General features: G+C 40.3%; 1 protein-coding gene across 1 annotated transcript; it reads left to right on the top strand.

The window, feature by feature from the left end:
• Positions 1-7,540: 7,540 nt before the first annotated feature.
• Positions 7,541-20,998, top strand: mal2 (mal, T cell differentiation protein 2). The gene is made up of 4 exons (XM_080746843.1): positions 7,541-8,098; positions 9,962-10,132; positions 17,385-17,585; positions 19,649-20,998. Exons 1-4 carry the CDS (start codon positions 7,979-7,981, stop codon positions 19,718-19,720), a joined length of 564 nt encoding a protein of 187 aa, XP_080602969.1. The 5' UTR covers positions 7,541-7,978; the 3' UTR covers positions 19,721-20,998.
• Positions 20,999-23,555: the final 2,557 nt, after the last annotated feature.

Below are 23,555 nucleotides of genomic sequence, written 5' to 3'. Positions count from 1 at the left end.
AATCATGACAAACCCGTAGTAGACCCCTCACATCCTACTTAAAGCAGACTTTTTTTCTGGGTATTTTCCTCCTGTATAGAAAGTCGATGGGAGCCCAAATTGATATGGATAATTCTATGGGTAAACATCAAAATAAAGTTTGGTACCCAAGGCTAAAATCCATCGTTAGGTCCTAAAGAAGCCTCAAAAAAAGTTTGGCGCTTTTATCTGCTTCGTTTAGATAATTTTGTTAAGCCAACCCACTATAAGTGGTTACTGTTGTGTATGGTTAGCAATAAACAATGGGTGGGCACGCACGCACGCACGTATGCACACACGCACGCACGCACGCACGCACGCACGCACGCACGCACGCACGCACGCACGCACACACGCACACACACACACACACACACACACACACACACACACACACACACATCCTGCAGGAAGTACAGTACAGTTTTGCTGACTGTGGCAGAAGGCTGGAACCCTTAAAGATCCAATCCTTAATACTTAATACTTCAAATTAGGTTTCATCCAAAGGGACGATAGGTAATTAATTACCAGAGCTCTGAAACAAACACAAATCTCCCTTTTTTTTAATATAATACATACCATGACAAAACTGTTGCTGGCACATCATTTGAGACACAACTCAATATGGATTGTCATTTACAGAATCGTCGGCTGGAAACCTTGTATGTCCAAACCTTTCTTTTTTTGTCATTATTTAAAAAATTATTTAAAATAGTGAAAATAGCAGATCTACAAGCACACAACGCCTCGCATCGCGAGGCGTTGTGTGCTTGTAGATCTGCTATTTTCACTACTTTTGTGCGACACTTTTGTATGATGAAGCAGGGCTTTCATTTACGAAAGAACATAATATTTTGAAAGAAACAGAGAGAAACCAGGTGCTCGTCCGAGGATATAATAGTAAAACCGAGTATAATGGTGCTCTTGGATCCACGGTCATCAAAAAAAGAAAAAAGTGATCCAGGCACTCAGGTTTAAAAAGGAGGAACAGCTTTATTTCAATGTGTTAAAAACCGACATGTTTCGACCATGAACTGGTCATCATCAGGGCGTGTAGTAGTACTACATCACTTTTTTTCTTTTCACTTTTTTCTTTTTTTGATTTTGAAACTTGGAGATACAAGGTTTCTGCCCGACAGTGACGATATACACACTTTTGGTGCAGAAATGTTGGAGTGGCGCTTTAGAGAAATAGTTTTCCCGACCTTACTGCTATCTTCTTCCTTAAATAATCAACGGTCCGGACGGATTCTGCCAGTTGAGTCAGCAAATTCAAGTCTTACAAAATGTGAAATTGTGTTTAGTGAAAAGGCAAGACGAGGACACGGGTCCTTCCAGACCACTGACCTGAACCCAACCATGTCAGTGGAATTCAACAGCAGCCTAGGACAGGTGGATGTAGATTATCTGAATCCTAAAGCTACTGATGACTATCTGAGGATGAGGCCCTATGGAGACCAACCTTCAGGTAAGAACACACACCTTATTAAAGGAGTAGTTCACCCCCAAAATGACTTTTTCTCTATTGATTACTCATGCCATGGAGAGTAGAGTTCAATAATATTTTTTGGTTTTTGTCACATTCCTAAGACAAAAATGTGATAACAATAAATTTACCCCCATTCGTTCCGGGGAATCAATGGGGGTAAATTTAATTGAATCAAATTTTTGTCTTAGGAATGTGGCAAAAACCAAAAAAATATTATTGAACTCTACTCTCCATGGCGTGACTAATCAATAGAAAAGAATCACACCCGTGTGAACTGAGCGGTGGTTTACCCACCTCATAGATCATGTGTACCGATTTTTGTGACATTTGAAGAAAATATGTAGGAAAAGGAGCAAAAAGTGTGTTTTGGAGAAAATTCAAGATGGCGGAAAATCTATCCTGGCGCAAATGGGCGTGGCCTATATGGGGAGATGCGTCTTGACCCAAGGAATCCAGGGAAAAAAGAATTTTAAATTTCCGATCTACGGTTCAAGAGTTACGGGGCAAAACGCAAAGTGGGCCGTTATAGCGCCACCATGAGGCCGAGTGATGTAATTATTTTTGGATTCATTCTTAAAATCATTATGAATCTCCTCTCCGAGGTTTGAAACTGTAGCTCCTATGGTTTACGAGAGAAAAATACTTGAAAGTGATTTCTTGCATTGTCCCATTATAAGTCAATGGGGACAATTAAGCGTTGTTTTTTGCCGATTACGTCGGCATGGTAAGGCGGATCGGAACGAAAGGTAATAGCACACCATTCCCGGCCGAGCCGCACATTTTTATGTATATATTGCGCGAGTGGCGTAAATGGTGCGGCACTAGTTACGTGCCGAAGTTTAGGCTACATACAGACAGACACGGACGGACGGACGGACGGACGGACGGAGACCCACACACACGGCCACGTATAGGAGCGTTGTGACCACCGCTCAAAAAGTCATTTTGCGGGTGAACTACTCCTTTAAGACCTGGGCTGGAACGCATTATTACGCATTAATACTTTAACCATTATTTTACGCTTTAGATATAAAACAATAGCAGATATATAAGCTCACAGCGCTGCGAGCCTGTAGATCTGCTATTTTTGAGAAATTGACATTAACATTAATTTTGTGCAAGTCTTTGAATATTTTGACCAGATTCTATAATCTTCTAAATCCTTTTAAGGTTTTTGAAAAATGCATGTTTCTATCATCATTGGTTCTCTAACTTTTTCATGTCAAGGACCCCCCAAATGATATGTATTTGGCCACGGACCCCCACCCCAAAAATGTTATTTCCAGGTACCCCCCCCCCCCCCCCCCCCCCCATAAGCAAATATTTGAGTTACAAATGTTTGCTTAAAAAAAGAAAGAAATAGCAGCTCTACAAGCTCGTAGAGCTTGTAGAGCTGCTATTCTTAAAGCATAAAATAATGGTTAAAGGTTACAATCTAAAGTGACTTAACACAAAACTCTCAATTTGATAACACTTATGAAGCCTGTGTCTATAATGCATTATATACAAATATTATTATAAACAAAAACGTATTATAAAACACTGCATAATATAGGCCTAGAGAACAAATATACTGCACTCTTTATGTGTTAATCATTACACACTATAAAGCATGTTATAATTATTTCTGTATAAGGTCAAGTATCATAATACTTCATAACCAATATGTTTGCATAAACTACACGTTTTTTCTTTTGGCCAGGATCATATTATATTATAATCCTCACAGTTCTAATACATTACAATAATGTTATAATGCATTAAGATCACTATTATAATGCATCGCATATAGTGTGATCATAAGTCACTATGTGTGGTGATTGCGTAACCTGGCATTGCCAGATTGATCATGTGTCGGGATCACTCACAGTTTCCATCACGGTATGAGGAACTTGAAGTTGTGAGTCATACCACCTGATCAGACTGGCAATGCCAGGCTAGAGAAATATCTCAAGACAGATTCAGAGAAAAACATTTTTGCTGATGTGTTCCCAAATTGGTGATTGAGTGCTTGCCTTAAAGTATAGTGAAAATAGCATTTAATAAAACACAAAAGGTTTCCTACACTTTCAGGAATATCATTAAGTCAAGTTAGTCATTGTAAAAGGCTTTATAGTGTTTTATGGTTATTGTTGTAAAGTGTAGAGTATTTATGAGTTCCTATAACTATAATTATACAGTGCATGTTTATAGTACATTATAGACATGGGCTTCAGAAGTCTCGTAGTCTGTTTCATAAAAATGTTGAATAGTTATAAGATATGATTTAGCTATGCAAGTCCAGGGGTGCCTCAGAATACTTATTCGAAATGTATCAATATCACTTCAGTTTAACCAATAACCACTTAGGGCCGATGCATACTCCACTTTTAGCCAAATTAATTTCGGTTCGGTTCGGGGAGTCACACAATCTCGGCAGCACCGAACAGCCGAATTAATGACAGTACCGAATGTGGCCCTCAACCCAAAATGAGTTAGACATTCCTGACTTAGACCCTCTAGTAAAACTGACCTGAGTTGCACTGTATTTGGTGTGATCTTTTTCAGCCTACAGTACACCAAGTCTCTTCACCAAAAATAGCAGATCTACAAGCTTGTAGATCGGCTACTTTTGGTGAAGAGACTTCATAATCTGACAGGCCTAAATGTAAGGTGCTGTAAAGTAACAATGTAATTCAGGCATGCCATGAATTAAAATGTTATTTACGGGGTGCCCTGAGCCAATGCGCACATACAAATACATACTCATTTGATTATTTTGATTCTGTTTGATTCAGGTTGTGCTCAGATGTCTAGGCGTCCCTCTAAAGCTGCAGCTGTCTCCCTGGGTCTACTGAGTCTGGTGCTGTTGGTAGGGATCATAAGCCTTCATGTCCACTGTGAGTACACTCCTGTCTTGCTAATGAGATCGAGCGTACTTTCAGAAAGAAGTAGGGGGTGGCAAAACATAAGTTACCATAGCCCCAATTCTAAAATATGATGATGTCCCAAATGACACTCAAGGACTCGTCAATGGAGGTCTATTGTATATGTTTTTGTACTTTCTGTTTCTATAATGAAAATGTATGCTCATTTTGATTCTATCTAACATCCTTTGCAGACACCAAGGTCTCCGGCCTTCACGATTCCGAAATGCGAGACATTCAGACAAAACACAGCAATCTGACCGACAAGCACAGCAAGCTGACGAAAGACAGAAACCTGTTAGAGACCAAATACAACGACTCGACGCGCGAGAGAGACCAACTGCAGGCCAGCTACGACACCCTGACAAAACAGAGAGACGACTTGACAAAACACAGAGAGGATTGGGCGACGAGCCGCATATCCCTGACGAAGGAACGAGACGACCTGAGGAAGGAGAAAAACCAACTGACAGCAGAGAAAGAAGAGCTTCAGAGACGTCTTGAACTTGTAGCTGCGAGTCGCGATGAACTACAGGAGGAGCTCACCAGGCTCTCTCTCAACATGACAGGTAAGCAAAATACTATAATGTTAGAAACCTATTATAGGTTACAGCAGGTCTACAGCAGCCATGTTGGAAAGATATTGGGCCTCTTCCTCACTTCCTTCACAGGTGTTACCAATGATTCTAATGAAGGCTCTCTTGCATTTAGTGTAGCACTGTTCTCAAACGTTTTGATGTCACGGACCACCATAACTCAATAGAGTGTACAAATGGAACTTTGTACACTCTCAGAGTTACAGACCCATAACAGGGCCATTTGGAATCCCCTCAAGGACACTTTGAGACCCTCTGGTGTAGCAGTGTTTCCAGCGAGCCAACATGCAACAGTATCAGCACCCTGACTCTGTTTGACCAGAATGGAACAGAGCCGTCATTTAGTATCATTATTAAGACCTGTGAAGGAAGTAGGCCCAATTTCTTTCCCATATGGCTGCTGCGCGTAGAGCGCGTTGTTCCGATGCGTCATTAGTCCGAGGTCCCATTAGTCAGAGGCTTGTGAATGCTAACCCCACCACTAAACCCTAAACCTAACCCTAACCTTACTTACTATGACTAATGGGACCTCAGACTATGAAGATTTCCCCATTTATGAGGCCTGACAAGGTTTTAATCCAAATACACAATTATAATCCATAGAAAAAACCTGTCGGCATGGATGGACAAAGTTCAACAGCAGCTGCTACTATGTTTCCACTTTGAGTAAAACATGGGCCCAGAGCAAAAAGGACTGTGAAGACAGGGGAGCCAACCTCGTCATCATAGACAACAGACAGGAAATCGATCTCCTCACCAGATTTAACGACAGAACCTGGATCGGTCTCTCTGACACGGTGCGTGAGGGGAAATGGACGTGGGTGGACGGGACCGACCTGGTAGGTGGAGGGTTCTGGCAGAGAGGGGAACCCAACGACGCAGATGATGGTGAGGACTGTGTTGAGGTGGCGCGCAGAGGCAAAGGATGGAACGACATGCCTTGTTCTCAGAAATTACCGTGGGTCTGTGAGGAATAGGATCAGATGGACGACAGGGCAAAACAGATGGCAGCCCATGGATTCAGATCAGGTGGTCCTAAAATGTCATAACAGGTGTGGAACAAAGGTTTTACATAATCAGTCAAGAGTTGTTCACATGATCTGAACAAGAAAACTGCCATCGTTCTGCACTGCATACATTATGTCTGAAATTGATCCAAATGTATTTTCTGTTCTGCAATAAGCAATGTTATACGATCAATCACTAGAAAATCATCAGCAAGGATGTATGAAAAATTAAGTATATGCTTGTTTTGCTCTGTTCTCACTTTATTCACCTAATCATTCATGTTTACTGCCTATTTCACACGATCAACAAGTTAAAGTATTATTTCAATCAAAAAATATATATAGGCTACTGTATATTTTGTCTTGATTGAGTACAATGGCTCTTTTTTGCTTTTGCTTTTATTGATAGATCACAGTAGACTGTGTTATCCTTTTAGCATAGCCTTTTTTATCGTCCTGCCAAACTGTTTTCAAACTTGTTAATAAAGTATTCAATAAATCAATGTATAAATATATACTGTATATGCCATATGCCATAAAGTGCAATGATCACACACGTTTTTACTTTCTGCCAAAACAAAACTAATGACATTTTATTACTGGTTGCTTTTATTTTGCCCTGTCAATTTAGGGAGCGAATTACACGTATGCTTTCAAAGATAATACACTATTAAACTGACAAGACTGACAATAAGCCAAAATTATAGTCTATCAAAACATTCAATTGATCAAGCTCATCTTCACACTTTTCATGAACGAATTACACTGTATTAGCGGTTGGTATGAAGTAATATAGTTGTTGATTAAATGCATTTCAATGCAGTCCATCCATATTATATATTGCAAGGAGGCATATAGTTCTGACTCCTCCCAATCACAATTTTCATGAAATGCACCATTCCCACCAGCACACAGTCAATTGGAAGGCTTTTTATAAGCCATCCACTTGACAATTTTTAAAACTATACCTTTATAATTCTCAGTTTGAATGGCCCATTGTTGACCCTAACCTTCTAATGACAATGTATATTTATTCTTTTTTTTTTTCTTCTTTTTTGTCTAGTCAGAATAGACTTTTACTGTAGGTTAGCCTTAGCCACCAATTGAACTATGCACCATGCACAAATGCACAATGCTACTGGTGCCCTTTGCTTTGTGAGGTTATGTCAACATTAGTTCACTTAACATTTCGGCTAAACATTAACCATGGTTTAGCACAGTCAGACATGCTCATAAGAAATTGTTGAAATAACATTTGATATGCCTTTGCTTTTTTTTTTTAACTAGGCTAAATACAAAAGCCTATGATGACAGACTGACAGTTAACAACAGTAGTCAAAGCAGCCATGCAACTTAATGAAACTGTAGCCTAGGGGTTGCCTTTGTGTTTGGGTAAACATGTCTGCTGCAGCAGGTGCAGCAGTTTGTGTCAATGGTGTGTGAAGCCGCTCCATTGTAGGAGACGGAGTCAGTGCTGTAGTGCTCTCTCCTCTCCTCTCCTGTCACCTTGGAATTTCCTTTAGAGCTCAAGCTAATATTTACTTTTTAAATCTCCAGTGCACCACTGTGTGAAGGTTAATCAGTAGACACGTCCGCTATTGTGTGCGTTAGTCCTATACTTTGTTTGTGTTTAAAACAGAAGAGGAATATCGTTTTTTTTTTTCGTTTTTTTTAAACTTTCAATATAACTCCACTCGATCCGACCCAAAGACAGTTATGTTTGCAGGGCTACCACAGCTGACGCAGACGAAGAAAAGGTTGTTGTAGTAGGACTCCTGTAGGGAGTGCCTCTGCTTGCCTGCCTGCTGCACCTGTCCTGTCCGACCTGTTTCAGTGACACATGACTCCCGAGGAATTTGCCTGGCTGTGCCCGTTGTTCTCCTCTCTCTCTCGGCCCTTTGTTGATGTGATCTGAGCGCTGAGGGAGAAGAGAAGAATCACTGAGGGATATAAACTATAGAAATGTCGGAGGAACCAGCTCCCAACCCCGCTGTCACTTCTTTCCCAGCGCCCACCATCACTCTCCCTCTGGGCTTGGAAATACTGAGGACGTATTCTGGAGCTCTGATATGCCTAGAGATCGTAAGTGTGTTTTGGTTGTTTTATTGGAAGTTAATGCACAACGATCCTGGGATTTTTAATTGCATCGTTCATGAGGAGAGTATCATTCTTCACTGATGGTTGATTCTGTGTATTTTCCTTTCAACTTAAAGACAGTAGCCTACAGGCCAATTAGTTGTATAGCCTAAGGTTATGCATTTTAGCCTATGTTTAAAAGTTGATAATTATGCTACTGTATGTTGGTTGCCATAGTGATGACACAAACGGCTATTGTGTAGGCTACACGTGAAAATCAAAATAGCCTATAGATAGATAGATTGATTTATTGAATAGGCTACTGTATTATAAGTTTGCATAGGAAAAATGTACAAGACAGCCTACAGTTCACTGATACAAGGTCAACTAAAAGGATGAAGACCAGAAAGCTTTTGGGCTTGTTTAAATTGGGGTCCCTTTTTACTGACACTCATACAACATTAATGCACACATGTATGTCACAAATATCACTTTAATTAACCAACTGTTGCATCATCATCATCATCATCATCATCATCATCCTTTTGTTTATGGAGCCTCTGGTCATATCAACCACTGCTGCAGGCTTAGTATTTTAGCCCAAGGTCACCTCATCAAGCTCAGGTTATTTTGTCAATGTGTTCTATCAGGGCCTTGTACACCTGGTGGAATCCCTTGTGTGCATAGGCCTATTTATTTGTTTTTATGTGAAGCACATGGAGTTGAGCTGGTATGAAATGTGATACTCAGATAGAATTGACTAGAATGAGCTTGTTTAACCATGTTGCTAATGTCAACATTATAATGTATAGGTTACTGTATTCTCCTCTGTAGGCCTACTGTAGATTTATTTGGTGTTCTGTTAAAAATGCCACGAATGGTATTGGTCATCTCAAACACATTTTACACAATATTGGATATAATATTGCTAATCTGTTGGCTGGGTCACCATGCAAAAACTCATTTGAGTAATTATAGTGTATTATACGTGTGAATTTGTTCTGATTACTATTGATTATACATTTTATCAAAGGTTCCATAACATTTATTCTTTAAAATGTCAAATGCAAGTCTACTACCCATGAACTGGAAACAAACTGAACTGAACTGAACTGAGTCAGTAGCCTACTATAGGATTGGTGCTTATGGTCAGGCAAAATGAAATCCCTGGGTATGCAATGATATTCACCTTTAATGTCAATAGGCTCTATGCACAGCAGCCATATTGGAATGAATTTGGGCCTCTTCTTTACTTCCTTCACAGGTGTTAGCAATGATACTAATGAAATGAAGGCTCCGCTCCATCCTGGTCAGACAGAGTCAGAGTGCTGATATTGTGGACTGGAAACACTCTGCTACACCAGTGGGTCTCAAAGTGTGGTCCAGGGACCCTCATGGTTCCTTGAATGACCCCTTTATGGGTAACTCCTGAGAGTGTACAAATGGAACAGGTCCATTTGTACACTCTCAGAGTTATGGGGTCCTTGAAATTGAAAAGGTTTGAGAGCACACTGTGCTACTCTAAAAAGGAACAGAGCCTTCATTAGTATCATTGGTAAGACCTGTGAAGGAAGTCATACAATTTATTTCCTATTTATAAAGAAATCTTTTGAAAATAGCAGATCTGCGATGCATTGTGAGCCTGCAGATCGGCTATTTTCAAATGGTTGGAATAGAGGGCTATGTTTTGTAATAATAAAAGTATTAAAGTTGTAACTTAAGTTTTCAAATATTTGTCGTGTAGCAAAAGTACAATTTTGCCTCTGAGATGTATTGGAGTACAATTAAACATATTAGAAATTGGAAATAAGTAAAAAAAAAATACATCAAAATTGTACTTTTAAGTAACTGTACTCTATACATCCACAGTTATTCGGTGGCCTGGTATGGATCCTAGTGGCTTCGTCCAATGTCCCAGTGCCTCTGCTCCAGGGTTGGGTGATGTTTGTCTCCGTCGTCACCTTCTTCCTCTCCTCCACCTACCTGGCTCTCCTCCTCACTGGCCTGGCAGACCGCATCCAAGCAGACTGGAACGTCCTGGTATGACTATCTTGGATCTTGAGCAAATATATAGTCAAACAATCCAATGGTTCTTTTACTTTGTACAGTATGTACTATGTAGCAGTGGTGGTAAAAGTACTCACATATTTGACTTAAGTAAAAGTATCAATACTGCAATGTGGAAATACTCTGTGGGTGCCCTCAAACCAAAATACCTATGAGAGTGGAATCCGCGTTCTGCCAATGCATTTCAATGAGAGTGGAGCAGTTTTTGCAGAAATCCTCTACTGGCATGAAACCGCTTCATTCTCATTGAAATGCATTGGCAGAACGTGGATTCCACTCTCATAGTGTGAGGGCACCCTTACAAGTAAAAGTCAAGAATTCAAAATGCACTTGAGTAAAACTACAAAAGTACCAAAGTACAAAATGTTTGAAAATAGCAAAGCTGTGAGCTTGTAGATCGTCTATTTTCAAATAGCCACGGTATAAAATAAGGCTAAAGTGGTTGATGTATGTTTTATAATAGTAGAATTTATGTCTGCAAATGAACTAGCAACTAAAGTTTTCAAATAAATGTAGTGGGGTAGAAGTAAAAGTAATTGGAAATACTCAAGTAAAGTACAGATACCTCCAAATTTTAGTTAAGTACATTACTTAAGTAAATGTACTTAGTTACTTTACACCACTGCTATGTAGCCTACAGCAGGGTTTCTCAAAGTGGGTGGCATGCTGCTGGCACCCTAGGGTGCTGTGATGCAAGTCCTGAGGTCAGAATACTTTAACAGTATTTGGAATCTATCAACATCACTTCAGTTTAACCACTTATACTTAGTGAAACGGACCTAAGTTGCAATCTTTTTCAGCCTACAGTACACCAAGTCTCTTCACCAAAAATAGACAATCGTCATGTTGTGATGCGTTGTGAGCTTGTAGATCGGCTATTTTTGGCAAATGTTCCCCCAGGAATAGGATTGTTTTCGATCTGTCGTGATAGAAACAGGTTATTATCTCAAGGTTTCCCTCGTGACATACTATATCTTAGAAAGATTGGCATATTTGACATAAGTGTACAAGGTATTGTAAAGTAATAACAATGTAATTTAGGGGTGCCGTGGATTAAAAAAGTTATTTTCAGGGGTGCCCTCAGCCAGCAGTACATGTCCCTGGATGCTCAGTGTAAAAAACAATTGAAAACAAAAAGCATGTATTCACATGTTCATTAGGGCATTATACTGAGCCTGGCTGCCTTATTTTGGGCATGACATTATAAGTAAAAGTTTCCAAGAAACCTATCTGAGGAGAACAGCTTTAGTGCCGTCCCAGTGATGCAAGGTTGGTGGTTTATGTGCCGATTGCTGCTTATACGTCTAGAAGGATCAGGACTGCAGAGTGGGAGGCAGCCTGGGCGGCATGGAGTGCTTCTGTAGCCATGTTTCCATAAACGTATTCGAATATAGGAAGCGAATTATCAGAAATGCGCATTAAGACAAAGAGAATTTAGCCTGTTTCCATTAAACTGATCAAATGCAATTCTTGGGAGATCCTGCCTGGGTCTGTCTGACCGACCTGCTGTAAATAACGGTACTTCCCGCGGGCTTGCACACAGTGCACAGAGCTGGGATGGGGCTGATTTTTTCAGACCGAATCCGAGACGTGAGCACTGCTGTGACTCGCTGCACACTCATCCTGCAGCGCCGCGGATGCGAGCTGCTGTGAGCTTGTAGATCGGCCACTTTTGGCACGCAACACGGTGTGATGACGAAGGGTTAGCCTGGATTTACTTGGATGATGGATGAGGCTTGCACACCAGATCCGTAAAATAAACATCCAATGCAAGGTACAGTAGTAGGGAACACAGCGCTAACAAGTTGGTAGCTCCCTTCAGCCAAATCGATATCATGCAATTTCAATGCATTTTCATTCAAAATGTATTCGCTTCGTGTTTCCATTGCACTAATGCGCATTACGTTTTTTCGAGAAAGCCTAAAAATCCACCTCCTCCAAGCGCATAAAAGTTTTTGCGGATAATAAAGTTTATTCGAATTTTGAAGTGTTTCCATAAAAAGATTTAAGCCCAAAAGCCTTAATGTGCATTAAGAGGCTTTATGGAAATGCCACTTGTGACTCTTGATATTTGAGGGATCAAGGGTTGGTTTCTTCCTGAGGTGCGGCATGACTCTGGCTGACTTGAAGGCATATATTATCAAATTCATTATTATTACATGTCTGTGTTATGACTGCTCTTACCCCCTACTGGCTCACCTGCCTATGAGATTGAGAAGCCCTCCCCCCCCCCCCCCCCCCCCCCTGGGAGGGGGGAGCACCTCCATCCTACTCCTCCCGTAATGTTCAATATTCTCAGCTGACAGGTGGCTGTAGTAGTAGGTACAGTGAAAAAGATCATCCTCCCCATCTGGTTTTCCCTTCAGCGAACATGGCCATTGTGTTTGAATGTTATGCTCGGCCAAACATGAATGAGGATTTAAACCCTAGACTCCCCAAGCCTTAATTAGGTGTTGGACAGGTTACTTTACCCCTGTTTGTTTGTTTGATTGATTGATTGATTGATTGAAGAATTTATTAGCAGTTTACAATAGAAAAAGGTACAGTTTCATGACAGGACAAATCACTGGTACAAGGTCAACTAAAAGGAGATCCTAGAAAGCCTTACGGCTTATTTACACAGGAACCACTTAATGTATCTCATATAACACTGAAAGACAGACGGATAGAACATAGTACTTTACCTAGGATAACATCAATTTCAAAAGCAGAAAAAGGGGGGGGGGGGGGGTGGAAGCATGGGGGCTTAGTCTATTTACGTCTCGAGTAGCAGCAGCCTGAAGGTGACAAAGGTGACAAATTTTGAAGGAGGCTAGGGATTTGCACTCCTTTAAGGCTTGCGGAAGGGCGTTCATGTTGGTGGTATAGCAGGAGAACGAATTAGAGCCTTGTTTAGTGTTAAATAAATCTAGGTTGAACATAATTAGAGGAGCTGCCTCTGGTGTTGTGATCGTGGACATCCTTGACCTTTAGGAAGTAGTTTGTCAGGTACATGGTATCTTGGAGGTTTAGTGTGTCTTGTACACCAGGCCCATTGCAAGATGCTGTACTCTGTCAGCCACCCCACGCTTTCGTGGTGATGATCGGTAAGGTGGGGGAGGAAGACCAAGCACAACCCTAATTAGTTTGTTCTGGGCAGTTTGGAGTTTTAACTTTAAGGCAGCTGGGGCATTGCGATACCAAACAAGGATTCCGTAATCAATGAGGGGCCCAATAATAGCACCTCCTAGGGTCTTTCGAGATTTAATATTGATCAGCGGGGCAACCTTTTGCAAGAAACAAATTCGTTGGTTGGACTTTATTGATTACCTTGGTAGTCATTTTTTCTGTGCTGCCCAAGCGAGTGAATGCAGCATCATGACATGTACAGCCCAGTTCACATACTGTATATTGTAGTATGAAACACTGTTAGTGTTAATTAACACTAATAATTGAACTCCAAAGAATGTATACAGTAAATGGAACTGAACGGTTCTGTTTGTACACTGTCTGAGTTAAATTAACACTGAGTACTTCAGTAATAACAGCCCACAGGTAAAGCTCTCTCGACTAAAGTCTGTTAGGATGAATGTGAACCTCCCATGTGGAAATGTGACTCATGGTAGGCTGAGATGAAAAGCTTCCTGATGTTCCTGTTACAAAGTATTTTTAGTTTTCTGGTCTGGTATTACTTGCAATATTTCACTTTGAGCGACATTGACATAATCTTGGCCCCTGATCATACTTGGCACACGTACACCGTAGCTATGATTTAAATGTGGCAGTTAGATCAAACTCACACTCTCTCTTTCTCTCACATATCAAATATTACAAATGGTATCTATCATTGCTTGTCATCATCTATCATCAACTAGTTATGGTATCATGGGCTCTCACTTAATTCTGGCAGTGACAAGAAACTTGAATCTTTCTTTGGAAAATGTCATTTTGTGTGTGCAGCAGTTTACCGTAACTGCACACCGCGCCACTGGTGCGAGCCATTGATTCATGGCGCTAGTAAAGGCTTCCTGGCTTCGTTATCTGACAAGTGCTCATAATTCCTTGTTACTATGTAAATCAAACAAGCCACGTCTACTGTAGACATTTATGACCTTGTACGGCTGGTGTGGGAACACTCCTCAGACGAGCTGTCAATGTGATATATGTGTTATTGACTGTTTAAATACACAATTAACCGCTAATGACTTACCACCAGAGCAGGCACGTACTGTACACACAAAGACCTCAAAGGGGGCTTGAGCCCCTGCCCTTTTATCCTTCTGTAAAAAAGTGCCCTCTCCAGACCATGAATACAGTTTTTACTATGGTGGAAGAAATGCAAATGCCCTCCTTTCCATAAGGAGGGCATTTGCCATAACTGAAGACAGCATTCAAGAGAATTACCTTGTCCAAACTCTCCTGAACTTGAATGCAGCATCTTATGTTGACAGAATTGCCCTCTCTGTGTAGAAATCCATGCGATATGCCACATATCCAGTACTGACTTGATTATGCTTAGTTCAGTGTGGTATCAAGCACCGAAAATAGCTGACCTCCAAGTTCACAACGTGTCGCAGTGCGACACGTTGTGAACTTGGAGATCGGCTATTTTTGATATTTTCACCAAAAGGCCTTTTAGAAATGTCAGCCCCTGCCTCTCTAACATTCTCTGCATGTCCCTGCACCAGAGTGTGTCAAAAGAGATATTATGAAGGACCTACTAGCTTGAAAGAAGTGGTTCAAAGTCATCCAGAGGGGATCTGCCAGGACAAGAGGCTGCTTCCGTAAGACTGACAAGCCTAGAAATGTATTAATCTCTTTTCCTAAATCATAAGTACTTCCATAAGGCAGTGGTTCTTCTCAACCTTTTCAGGCTGCAACCTCCTAAAAACTATTATTTCAACCTTGACAAGCACTTGAAATTGTAGGAGTTGGCATTACATTTATTTTGCGTTGTAAGACTGCGTGACTAAATAATAATAGTTACATTGGATCCATATTTCCTGAAAAGTAATAGTTTTGGACATGTATACAAAGTTTCCACGACAATATACAGAATGCTATTACTGGGTCATGGGAATGTAATTGTTGCCCTATAGGATATCATTAGGGATGCGCGATCAATCAAGCCATCATATCGGTATCGGCAATATCGGCCATAAAAATGCAATATCGGTATCGAACAGATATCAAAATAACGGTTTAGCCGATATTTTGTTTTATAATAAAAGCTTATAAAAGCCCTTTGTAATGATGAAGGCTGTCAATCAGGGTTTTCTGGGAAAGCTTTTCTTTTTTTAAATAAAAATATTAAATTGAGATATTTCAATTCTGTCGATACTGATAAAATATATATTGCATTATAATATAATAATGTAATACATATCGGTATCGGTATAGACAAATATGAGCCTGTAAAATATCGGTTATCGGATATCGGCCATCTCTAGATATCATGTGAGAAAAATACACGTTCGTGTTCTCTCCTTACATGTTCTTGGAGTGCTCTACTATTGGGTCTGGGCTGTCAGACCCAGCCTTGCCTTAGGCTGGAGTCCCTGCTCCTGGGAGTAGCCCGGCATGTGGCAGCGTTTGTACTCCAGCGAACAATGAGTGACATGGATGATGAGCTCACACCAAAACTCCAACAAAGACCTGCCTGTTGGGGCCGCCGGGCCCACAATGTCAACAACACACACTCATTAACTTTCACTCTGACACTCTGACACTCTGATCTCTCTCTCTCTCTGTCTCTCTTTAATCTCCTCGTCTCTCTCACTCTTTTAAACTGAATCTTTGTCATGCTCTTGTTTTTCTTTGTTTCTCTCATTTGTCTCCCTTTCTCTCGCTTTTGTTTTTGAACACACACAAAGAGAAATCTACCGGTATGTGATAGAAAATACATGTATAGTTAGTTTACTTTATTGACACAATTGTATAAAACATTGGGTCCAAACAATAATCGAAAACCCATTAATAAAAAACGTTATAAGTAAAAAAAAAAAAAAAAAAAAAAAAAAAATACTCACTCAGCCACATACCGGTACACTCCTACCACAGACACCATCCTCAAACGTCGGCCACACCATCACACATAGATAGATAGATAGATAGATACTGTAGATAGATAGATAGATACCTTTATTATGAGCAAACACAAGAGCAAAACTGACACAGAACCACACAGGGAGAGAGTTCTCATGCGTTATACAGTCTGATTACAGTTGGCACAAAGGACATTCTGTTCCGCTCTGTTTTGGTAGGTTTGAAGGTGCTCCTTTCCAGCTCGCTGTGGGGTCGCTGTAGAGTGGATGGGTTGAAGGCAGTTACAGAGTAACTCTGTAACTGCCTTCAACCCATCCATCTCTTGTACAACAAACAACAGAGCTGGCCTTCTTGATGATCTTATTGTCTCCGCCAGGCCAAAAGGCATGGCAGAGACATACCAGTTTACAGTTTACAGTTTAGGCATTTAGCAGACGCTTTTAATCCAAAGCGACCTACAATAAGCAGATAAAAACATCACAATAATAAACAAGATAATATGTCAGTACATTAACAGCAATATAACAATGTAAATGGATATCTATCTAGAGAAAAACACAATATAATCAAAGTTCTAAAAAACCTAAAAAAAAAAAAAAATGCTAACTAGCTTCATGTATGTACCACTAGTGGTACTACCACTAGAGCACAATTGTTATGTATTCTTATACAGTATATTCAATCCTAGTTTATAGGCATTAGGCTCCCGGCAGTCATCGTGGAACCTATCTTATGCCTTTCCAGGCATATTTTAGTATGTTTTTCTTTTCTTTTTTTGCATACCCAATAGCACCAGAATCCATTGACAAATCTCTTCCATCAATTATTTGATAACACCATACCAAAATTCAAAAATGTATCACCAAGTGCACAACTTCGATGATTTTGGCCGAATTCCCTCCTAGCTTGTTGGAATAACATGTTTCTTCCACGCGCTACGTCCTACTGGGGAAACTCCCTCTGTCAGGCGATAAATCGCCTGCTCACTCCTCATGCATTGAAGGAAGCATGAGCTCATTTCGGGGCTCTGCCGAGGTTGGCAGAGGGAGAGTAGCGCCCAGGATTAGCTCAGTATTTGGCACAGGGTGAAAAATGGGTTACAAAATCGTGAGATACATATTTAGAAGAAAAAAAGGTTTTCAGAGAAAGACAGAGACACAAAGTATTGATTCCTAATCATTTGTTGTCATTCCTCTCCTAGGATGTGGTGTACCACTTCATAGCAGTCCTCTTCTACTTCGCTGCCTTTGTGCTGGAGGCAGCCACCACTGCAGCCAACGGAGGAGCCCATATCAAACTCATCGCTAACAGCACGGAAACAGTTATGTGCATAACTTACCCCCGGGGCAACATTTTCACAGTCCTGGACGAGAGGCAATACGGCATCAACGTGGCAGCAACGGTGAGTGTTTGGTCTTCTATAGCAGTGGTTCTCAACCTGTGGGTCGGGACTAGCCTGACTGCTAGCGTCAGACTCAATCACACACTTCGTTTTGGGATTGAGTCTGAGCCTGGGGACGGAGATTCTACTTCAGCGGGGGCGGGGTAAAGCCTATTGACGTCACACACACACATATACACACACACACACACACGCTTAGAGCCCCCGACGGCGAGTCACGGCGACGTGGCGTGACATTGCAAAAATACGTTATTTCTCATAACATATTATATGACTGCATGTTTACATTAGTGCAAAATGGTATTAAAACGTAATGAAACAGCACTATTTTATAGTTTATTAAAATAATTCGAGTCGAGTCTGACTCCGCCATGACAGTTTTCACGGACCAATCAGAGTCCACTAGCGGCTCACGTGGGCAGAAGAGCACCAATCAGAGTCCACTACGCAATCTCACGTGGACAGAACAGCTCCGAAGGGAGGGGGCTGGGACCGGACCAGCCTACCACGTGCCTCAAGTCTACAGCCCTGATTGGCCCATTCAATGCGCCCGCTCTTTGGGCGCGCTTGAAATAGAATAAAATATCTCCGGGTTCAGTCCACACTACACACCACCCACCAACAGGGGGTGGTGATGTGCGGACTGAAGTATCAGGCTAGGTCGGGACCCCCAGGGGGGTCCTCAAATTATTCTGGCGGGTCCCCAGATGATTAGCTTAATGTGCAACATTGTTATCTCACTCAACAGTAAACAAACTAACATAAAGTGTAAGTGCATAGAGGGTATATGCACATTTCTGAGGAAGTGAGAATTTAAGGACTTTTTAAGACCTCTAAAATGACATTGGCCAAATTGTCAAATATTAAAGGCAGAAATTGTGAAAATAGCCGTTCTATCTGCACATTTCTGAGGAAGTGAGAATTTAAGGACTTTTTAAGACCTCTAAAATGACATTGGCCAAATTGTCAAATATTAAAGGCAGAAATTTGGAAAATAGCCGTTCTATCTGCTATTTTCACAATAGAACCGTGTTATACAAAATGTAATGCCTCAACACTTAGTGCTCATCAGGGAGGGGGGTCCCCAGTTAAAATGTGATTATTTTGGGGTCACAGCCTGAAAAGGTTGAGAACCCCTGTTATATAGGATTTATATTCATTTAATTACCTCTAGGTTAATTTCTTGTAATATACTGTATGTTCCAGCCTGAAAAGGTTGAGAACCCCTGTTATATAGGATTTATATTCATTTAATTACTTCTAGGTTAATTTCTTGTAATATACTGTATGTTCCATTTATTTTCCCGTTAAGAATGTTGGCTAACTACACATTGTGCACACACAGCATTTCATTAGATTTCATTTCTTTTAACTTGTTTATTTGTATCAGGGGCCATGCACAAAATAGGCCTACATTAATCTCAAGCTAAGAAAAAATGACAATTTGTTGTTTACCAGATCTAATTTCCATCTGTAGTCCCTGGGCAGGTGGCAGTATTGTACAGTATGTCACCTCAGATAAGATTAACTCTCATGTATCCACCTGTTTCCGCGAGAATTTACTGTAGCATTATCTGCGGGACACTTCCAGTTAACAGCAGACATGCAAGCTCACGTCGCAGATGCAACCGTTGTGAGCTTGTAGATCACACTCGGCTGCGGTGCTGGAAGCTGCCGTACACTTTCTGCGCAATGCATGATGGGACGTTGGAAAGTTGTGGATATTATTCAGTTGCATCATGTTGGGTTGTAAAATACACTTCTGCACCACCGTACTATAATGGTGTCCAAACACTGACATCTAGTGGCAAGTTAAAAGATGTACAGGATAAGAGTCCAGATTCAATAATGTTTTATTTTTATTAAAAATAGTGGATCTACAAGCTTGGTGATGCTTTGCGAGCTTGTAGAGCTACTGTTTTTGCTAGTTTAGAAATAGAGCTAAATGGTAACTTATTTTTTTACCACCCTCTATTTTCCTAAAATTACAACTCTGCATTACAAGCACAGAATAAATGGATAACATCCGTATTCTATTCTCTCCATGTTTTTTTCTGTTGCAGATTTTTGCCTTCATGGTGACCTTATGCTATGGCTGCAGTATGCTCATGGGCTTCAAGAGATGGAGGATGTGACCTTGAACAAGCAGGACCTTTGTTGTCGACTAATCCAGTCCTAAGTGTTAATGTAATCCTGAAGAGGTGTATATCCAAATGGACTGGGTCCATTTGGTTACATTTGTACTCTCTTTGGAGTTAAATAAACACTAAGGATTCACTGAGTACTTTTACAACTTTTTCATAACATTTTAGGACGGTTTCAACTTCAGTCGCACTGTTCAGTTATCATTTTTAAAGTACTGTTTGGTTCAGGCCAGTGTGAGCTTTATTGTTTGCTTTTACTTTCTACATTTTTATCCCACGATTTTTGTAACCCATGTTTCACCCGGTGCCAATGCCTAAGCTGTTATCCCAGGCGCTACTCTCCCTCTGCCAACCTGTGGAGGGCCCCGAACTGAGCTCATGCTATATTGTTTCTTTGAGGAAAACTCAAACCAACCATATTGATTAATTGCCCTTTTATTCCTTCTTGCTGTCTTTATTATTCGCGCATATCTTTGTCCACTTGTTTCTGGAGACTATATAGTTAGCCTATATATTATTTCCATTACCTGTAAAATGTCCCTGTAATGTATATCATTACATTTTGGTCATAAAGAATGAATCTACATTACAGTGTATGTGGGGTGGGCACTATGCAGTGTAAGAACAATTGTTATGCTCCAACTCATATTATTTTCCTCCCCCTATTGAGCTGATGGTACTTGAATTTTCAAGTTTTCTTGTTGTGAGCACTTTTTTTATCTTTGAAAATGCGTCCACATAATTGCAATGTGATATTTTGTTACTATTTTACATTTCTGAGGTAAGCTGTGAGTCAAATTAATGATAAAAAAGATCTAGTTATTGTGTTAAAAGTGCTAGTATTTCCAAGGCCAGTGCACATAATATGCTATACAGTACATAACTGTACATATAGTTATGATGTAAATATCAGAAAGGATTACTGACGGCCAACCCCTCCCTCCTGGAAAACAAACCAGTTGAAGTATTTACAATTATTATACTAAATAAATATTACACTAAATAGCCTTTTGTGTTAGCACCGCGCTCTGACTTCGACACCAACTCTGGTAGAGCCCAAGATCGAACTGGGAACCAACTCTACTCCTGAGCCACTGTAGTCGGAAGCCTTAGGGATGTTTCATGCTAATCAGTCTAAAAGCACCACATTTTGCACAGATGTAGCCCAGGGCTTGCTCTCATGATTTAGCTAGGGCCCCTGAGTCGTGCCCACATCAAGGTAGCTCCCCTACCATATCGACTTTCTATATAGGAGGAAAATACCCAGACACATTTTTTCACAAATGGCTCCAGAAAACACCCGGAAAACAGGGTTAGGTTTACATCACTAAACCATCATTTTCTGGGGCCATTTGTAGCCCAAGGAATGTTTTTGTGCAAAACAAATGCTTGTTTCTCTTGGTATTTTCCTCCTGTATAGAAAGTCGATGGGAGCCCAACTTGATTTGGCCGCTGTGGCGACCCCAAAGGTCGCCGACTCGGGCACCCTAGCTAAATCATTAGAGCATGCCCTGGGCCAAAATTTGGCGCTTTTAGACTGATTAGCACGAAATTACCCTTCTATCTCCCTAAGGCCCCCGACTACTGCCCCCCCTCTCCCCCCAGTGGAGTTAGTTTTCTCTCTCTTTATTGTATCTTTACATGCTTGATTCACAAACAAACATCTCAGCTATCCAGACTTCACACTGACGAAGGCTGGATAGTGCCGGAAGTTTGTTTTTGAATCAAGCATGTAAAGATACAATAAGAAAGACTTGCACTGGCATTAATGTTATGACTCACAACCAAAACCCATGTAGTATTTATTTTTGTTTGACTGCTCACAAAAAGTTGTAATTTTATTTTTGCAAAAGGCTTTAGCTTTTGTGCACTCAAAAAGCAAACAATTGTTGATGGAAAAACACAATTTGAAACGTTTTACAAGGCATGTCAAAGCCTTAACAATATGTAAACAAATGCATATAACACATCAATAAACAAGATATGAGCAAATTACTTTGCCATTCTGTGCTGTGCATGATTGCACCACCCAATAGATATGTCCCATGACCCAAGTTAAACATTTGTCTTTAGTTACATACTGACTGATCATTTTTATAGACTGACCACATAGTATTCTATTCACAAATAATATGTATTAGCGTTTGATCCATGTTGTGAAGTAAGCCTATCTTTAGCAAAGCATCACAAATACTTAATTTGACGGCCTTAATGGCTACATACACTCGTTTCTAATGAAGCGTTATTATCTATTGTGTTTATGTTCTTAATTAAAAACAAAAATAAAAATAAAAACAATTGAGTGCATTTGTTATTTTTATTGTTATTTATGGCACCACTGTTGTTGACCTTTTAATGCACTCATGAATGAAAGGAATAAATATTCAGAAGAAAACAAAACCGCTTGTTAATGTGTCATAATTACATTAATAAGGGGATGATATAAATGTGGCAGCACGCAGACATGTTGACAAAACATACTACATTATTTTTCTAGATTCTTTGGATTTGGGTTTATTGTGTTTAGCAGGTCAAAATACAGTACTAAATTAACCCATTCAGAACGGGTACACAATTTGTGTTTCATTATTTTTTGCTTTAACTATTGAAAAATAGCAGATATACAAGCTCACAGCGCGGCACCGAGTGCCGCGCTGCGAGCTTGTAGATCTGCTATTTTTGAAAAATCTTGAAAATTAGAATTTTGACCCGATTCTATAAGTGTCTTTTGAATCCTTCTAAGATTTTTGGAAAAAACCTATGTTTCTATGTCAGCAATCTGGCCAGCCAGATTGCCAACCAAAGAAAAGGTCCTTTTCACTTCAACTGGAGCTCAGTTAGTCTGTTCTTGAGAGACTACTATGTCAGTGGTGCTCAAACCTTTTCATGTGAAGGACCCCCAAAATGATATTTATTTGGCCACGGACCCCCATCTCAAAATATCTAGTTCCAGGGACCACCCAGAAGCAAAATTTGAGTTACAAACGTTCGCTTTGAAAATACATATATTCAAAGATTTGCACATATTTTCACAACTTTTTCAAAAATAGCAGATCTACAAGCTCGCAGCGCGGCACTCGGTGCCGCGCTGTGAGCTTGTATATCTGCTATTTTTGAGCGGTGCTAACCGCTCCTATAGACCGCTTTTTTACCAAAACTATGATGTCACAAATGATGATGACATGAGTTTGCTAGACCAATGAAACACTTCGATTCTGTTGATCTGTCCATGATGTCATAGTCACAGAGGCACCCGATTGGTTAACCCCTAATTTAGAACGCGTTTAGGCCGCGTAAAATACGTCATAACGCGTTTAGGCCGCGTAAAATACGTCATAATTTTTTTTGGAGCGGTGCTAACCTTGAATTTCAAAATTGTATTAGATGAATATCACTTATAAGCGATAAAATAACCACACTTTTAGACAGACTGTGGAAAATCTTACAGGTTATAAATGATAGGCAGCTAATACAAGTTTAAAATACAAATGAACAGACTTTGAAAAACTAAAATATTCATCTTCTGGCCTCTTCTCGCCTCTCTGGAGGCCTCTCTGGAGGTAAATAAGGTCACTTATCATTACACTACGACACTCTTACAAGTTACAATCCGTAGCTTGGTCAACTAACTGATGAGAAATGACGATAAAGACTTATATAGTCTGAGCAGACCTCTAGACTGACATCATACACAACAAAAACAATATTGCATGCATGCCTATCAACACTGATTCGCGCAGGAATTAGTTTGCACCGCTCACTTCGCACGGGTGCGATTTTTTTAATATTTAAAGCATAAAATATTGCGTCACATTGTGTGTGCCTA

Source organism: Nannobrachium achirus (assembly GCF_963921795.1).
Source record: "Nannobrachium achirus genome assembly, chromosome: 2".
Classification (NCBI taxonomy): domain Eukaryota; kingdom Metazoa; phylum Chordata; class Actinopteri; order Myctophiformes; family Myctophidae; genus Nannobrachium; species Nannobrachium achirus.
The sequence above is the reverse complement of the archived record's forward strand: the minus strand, read 5'-3'. Positions and strand labels throughout refer to the sequence as shown.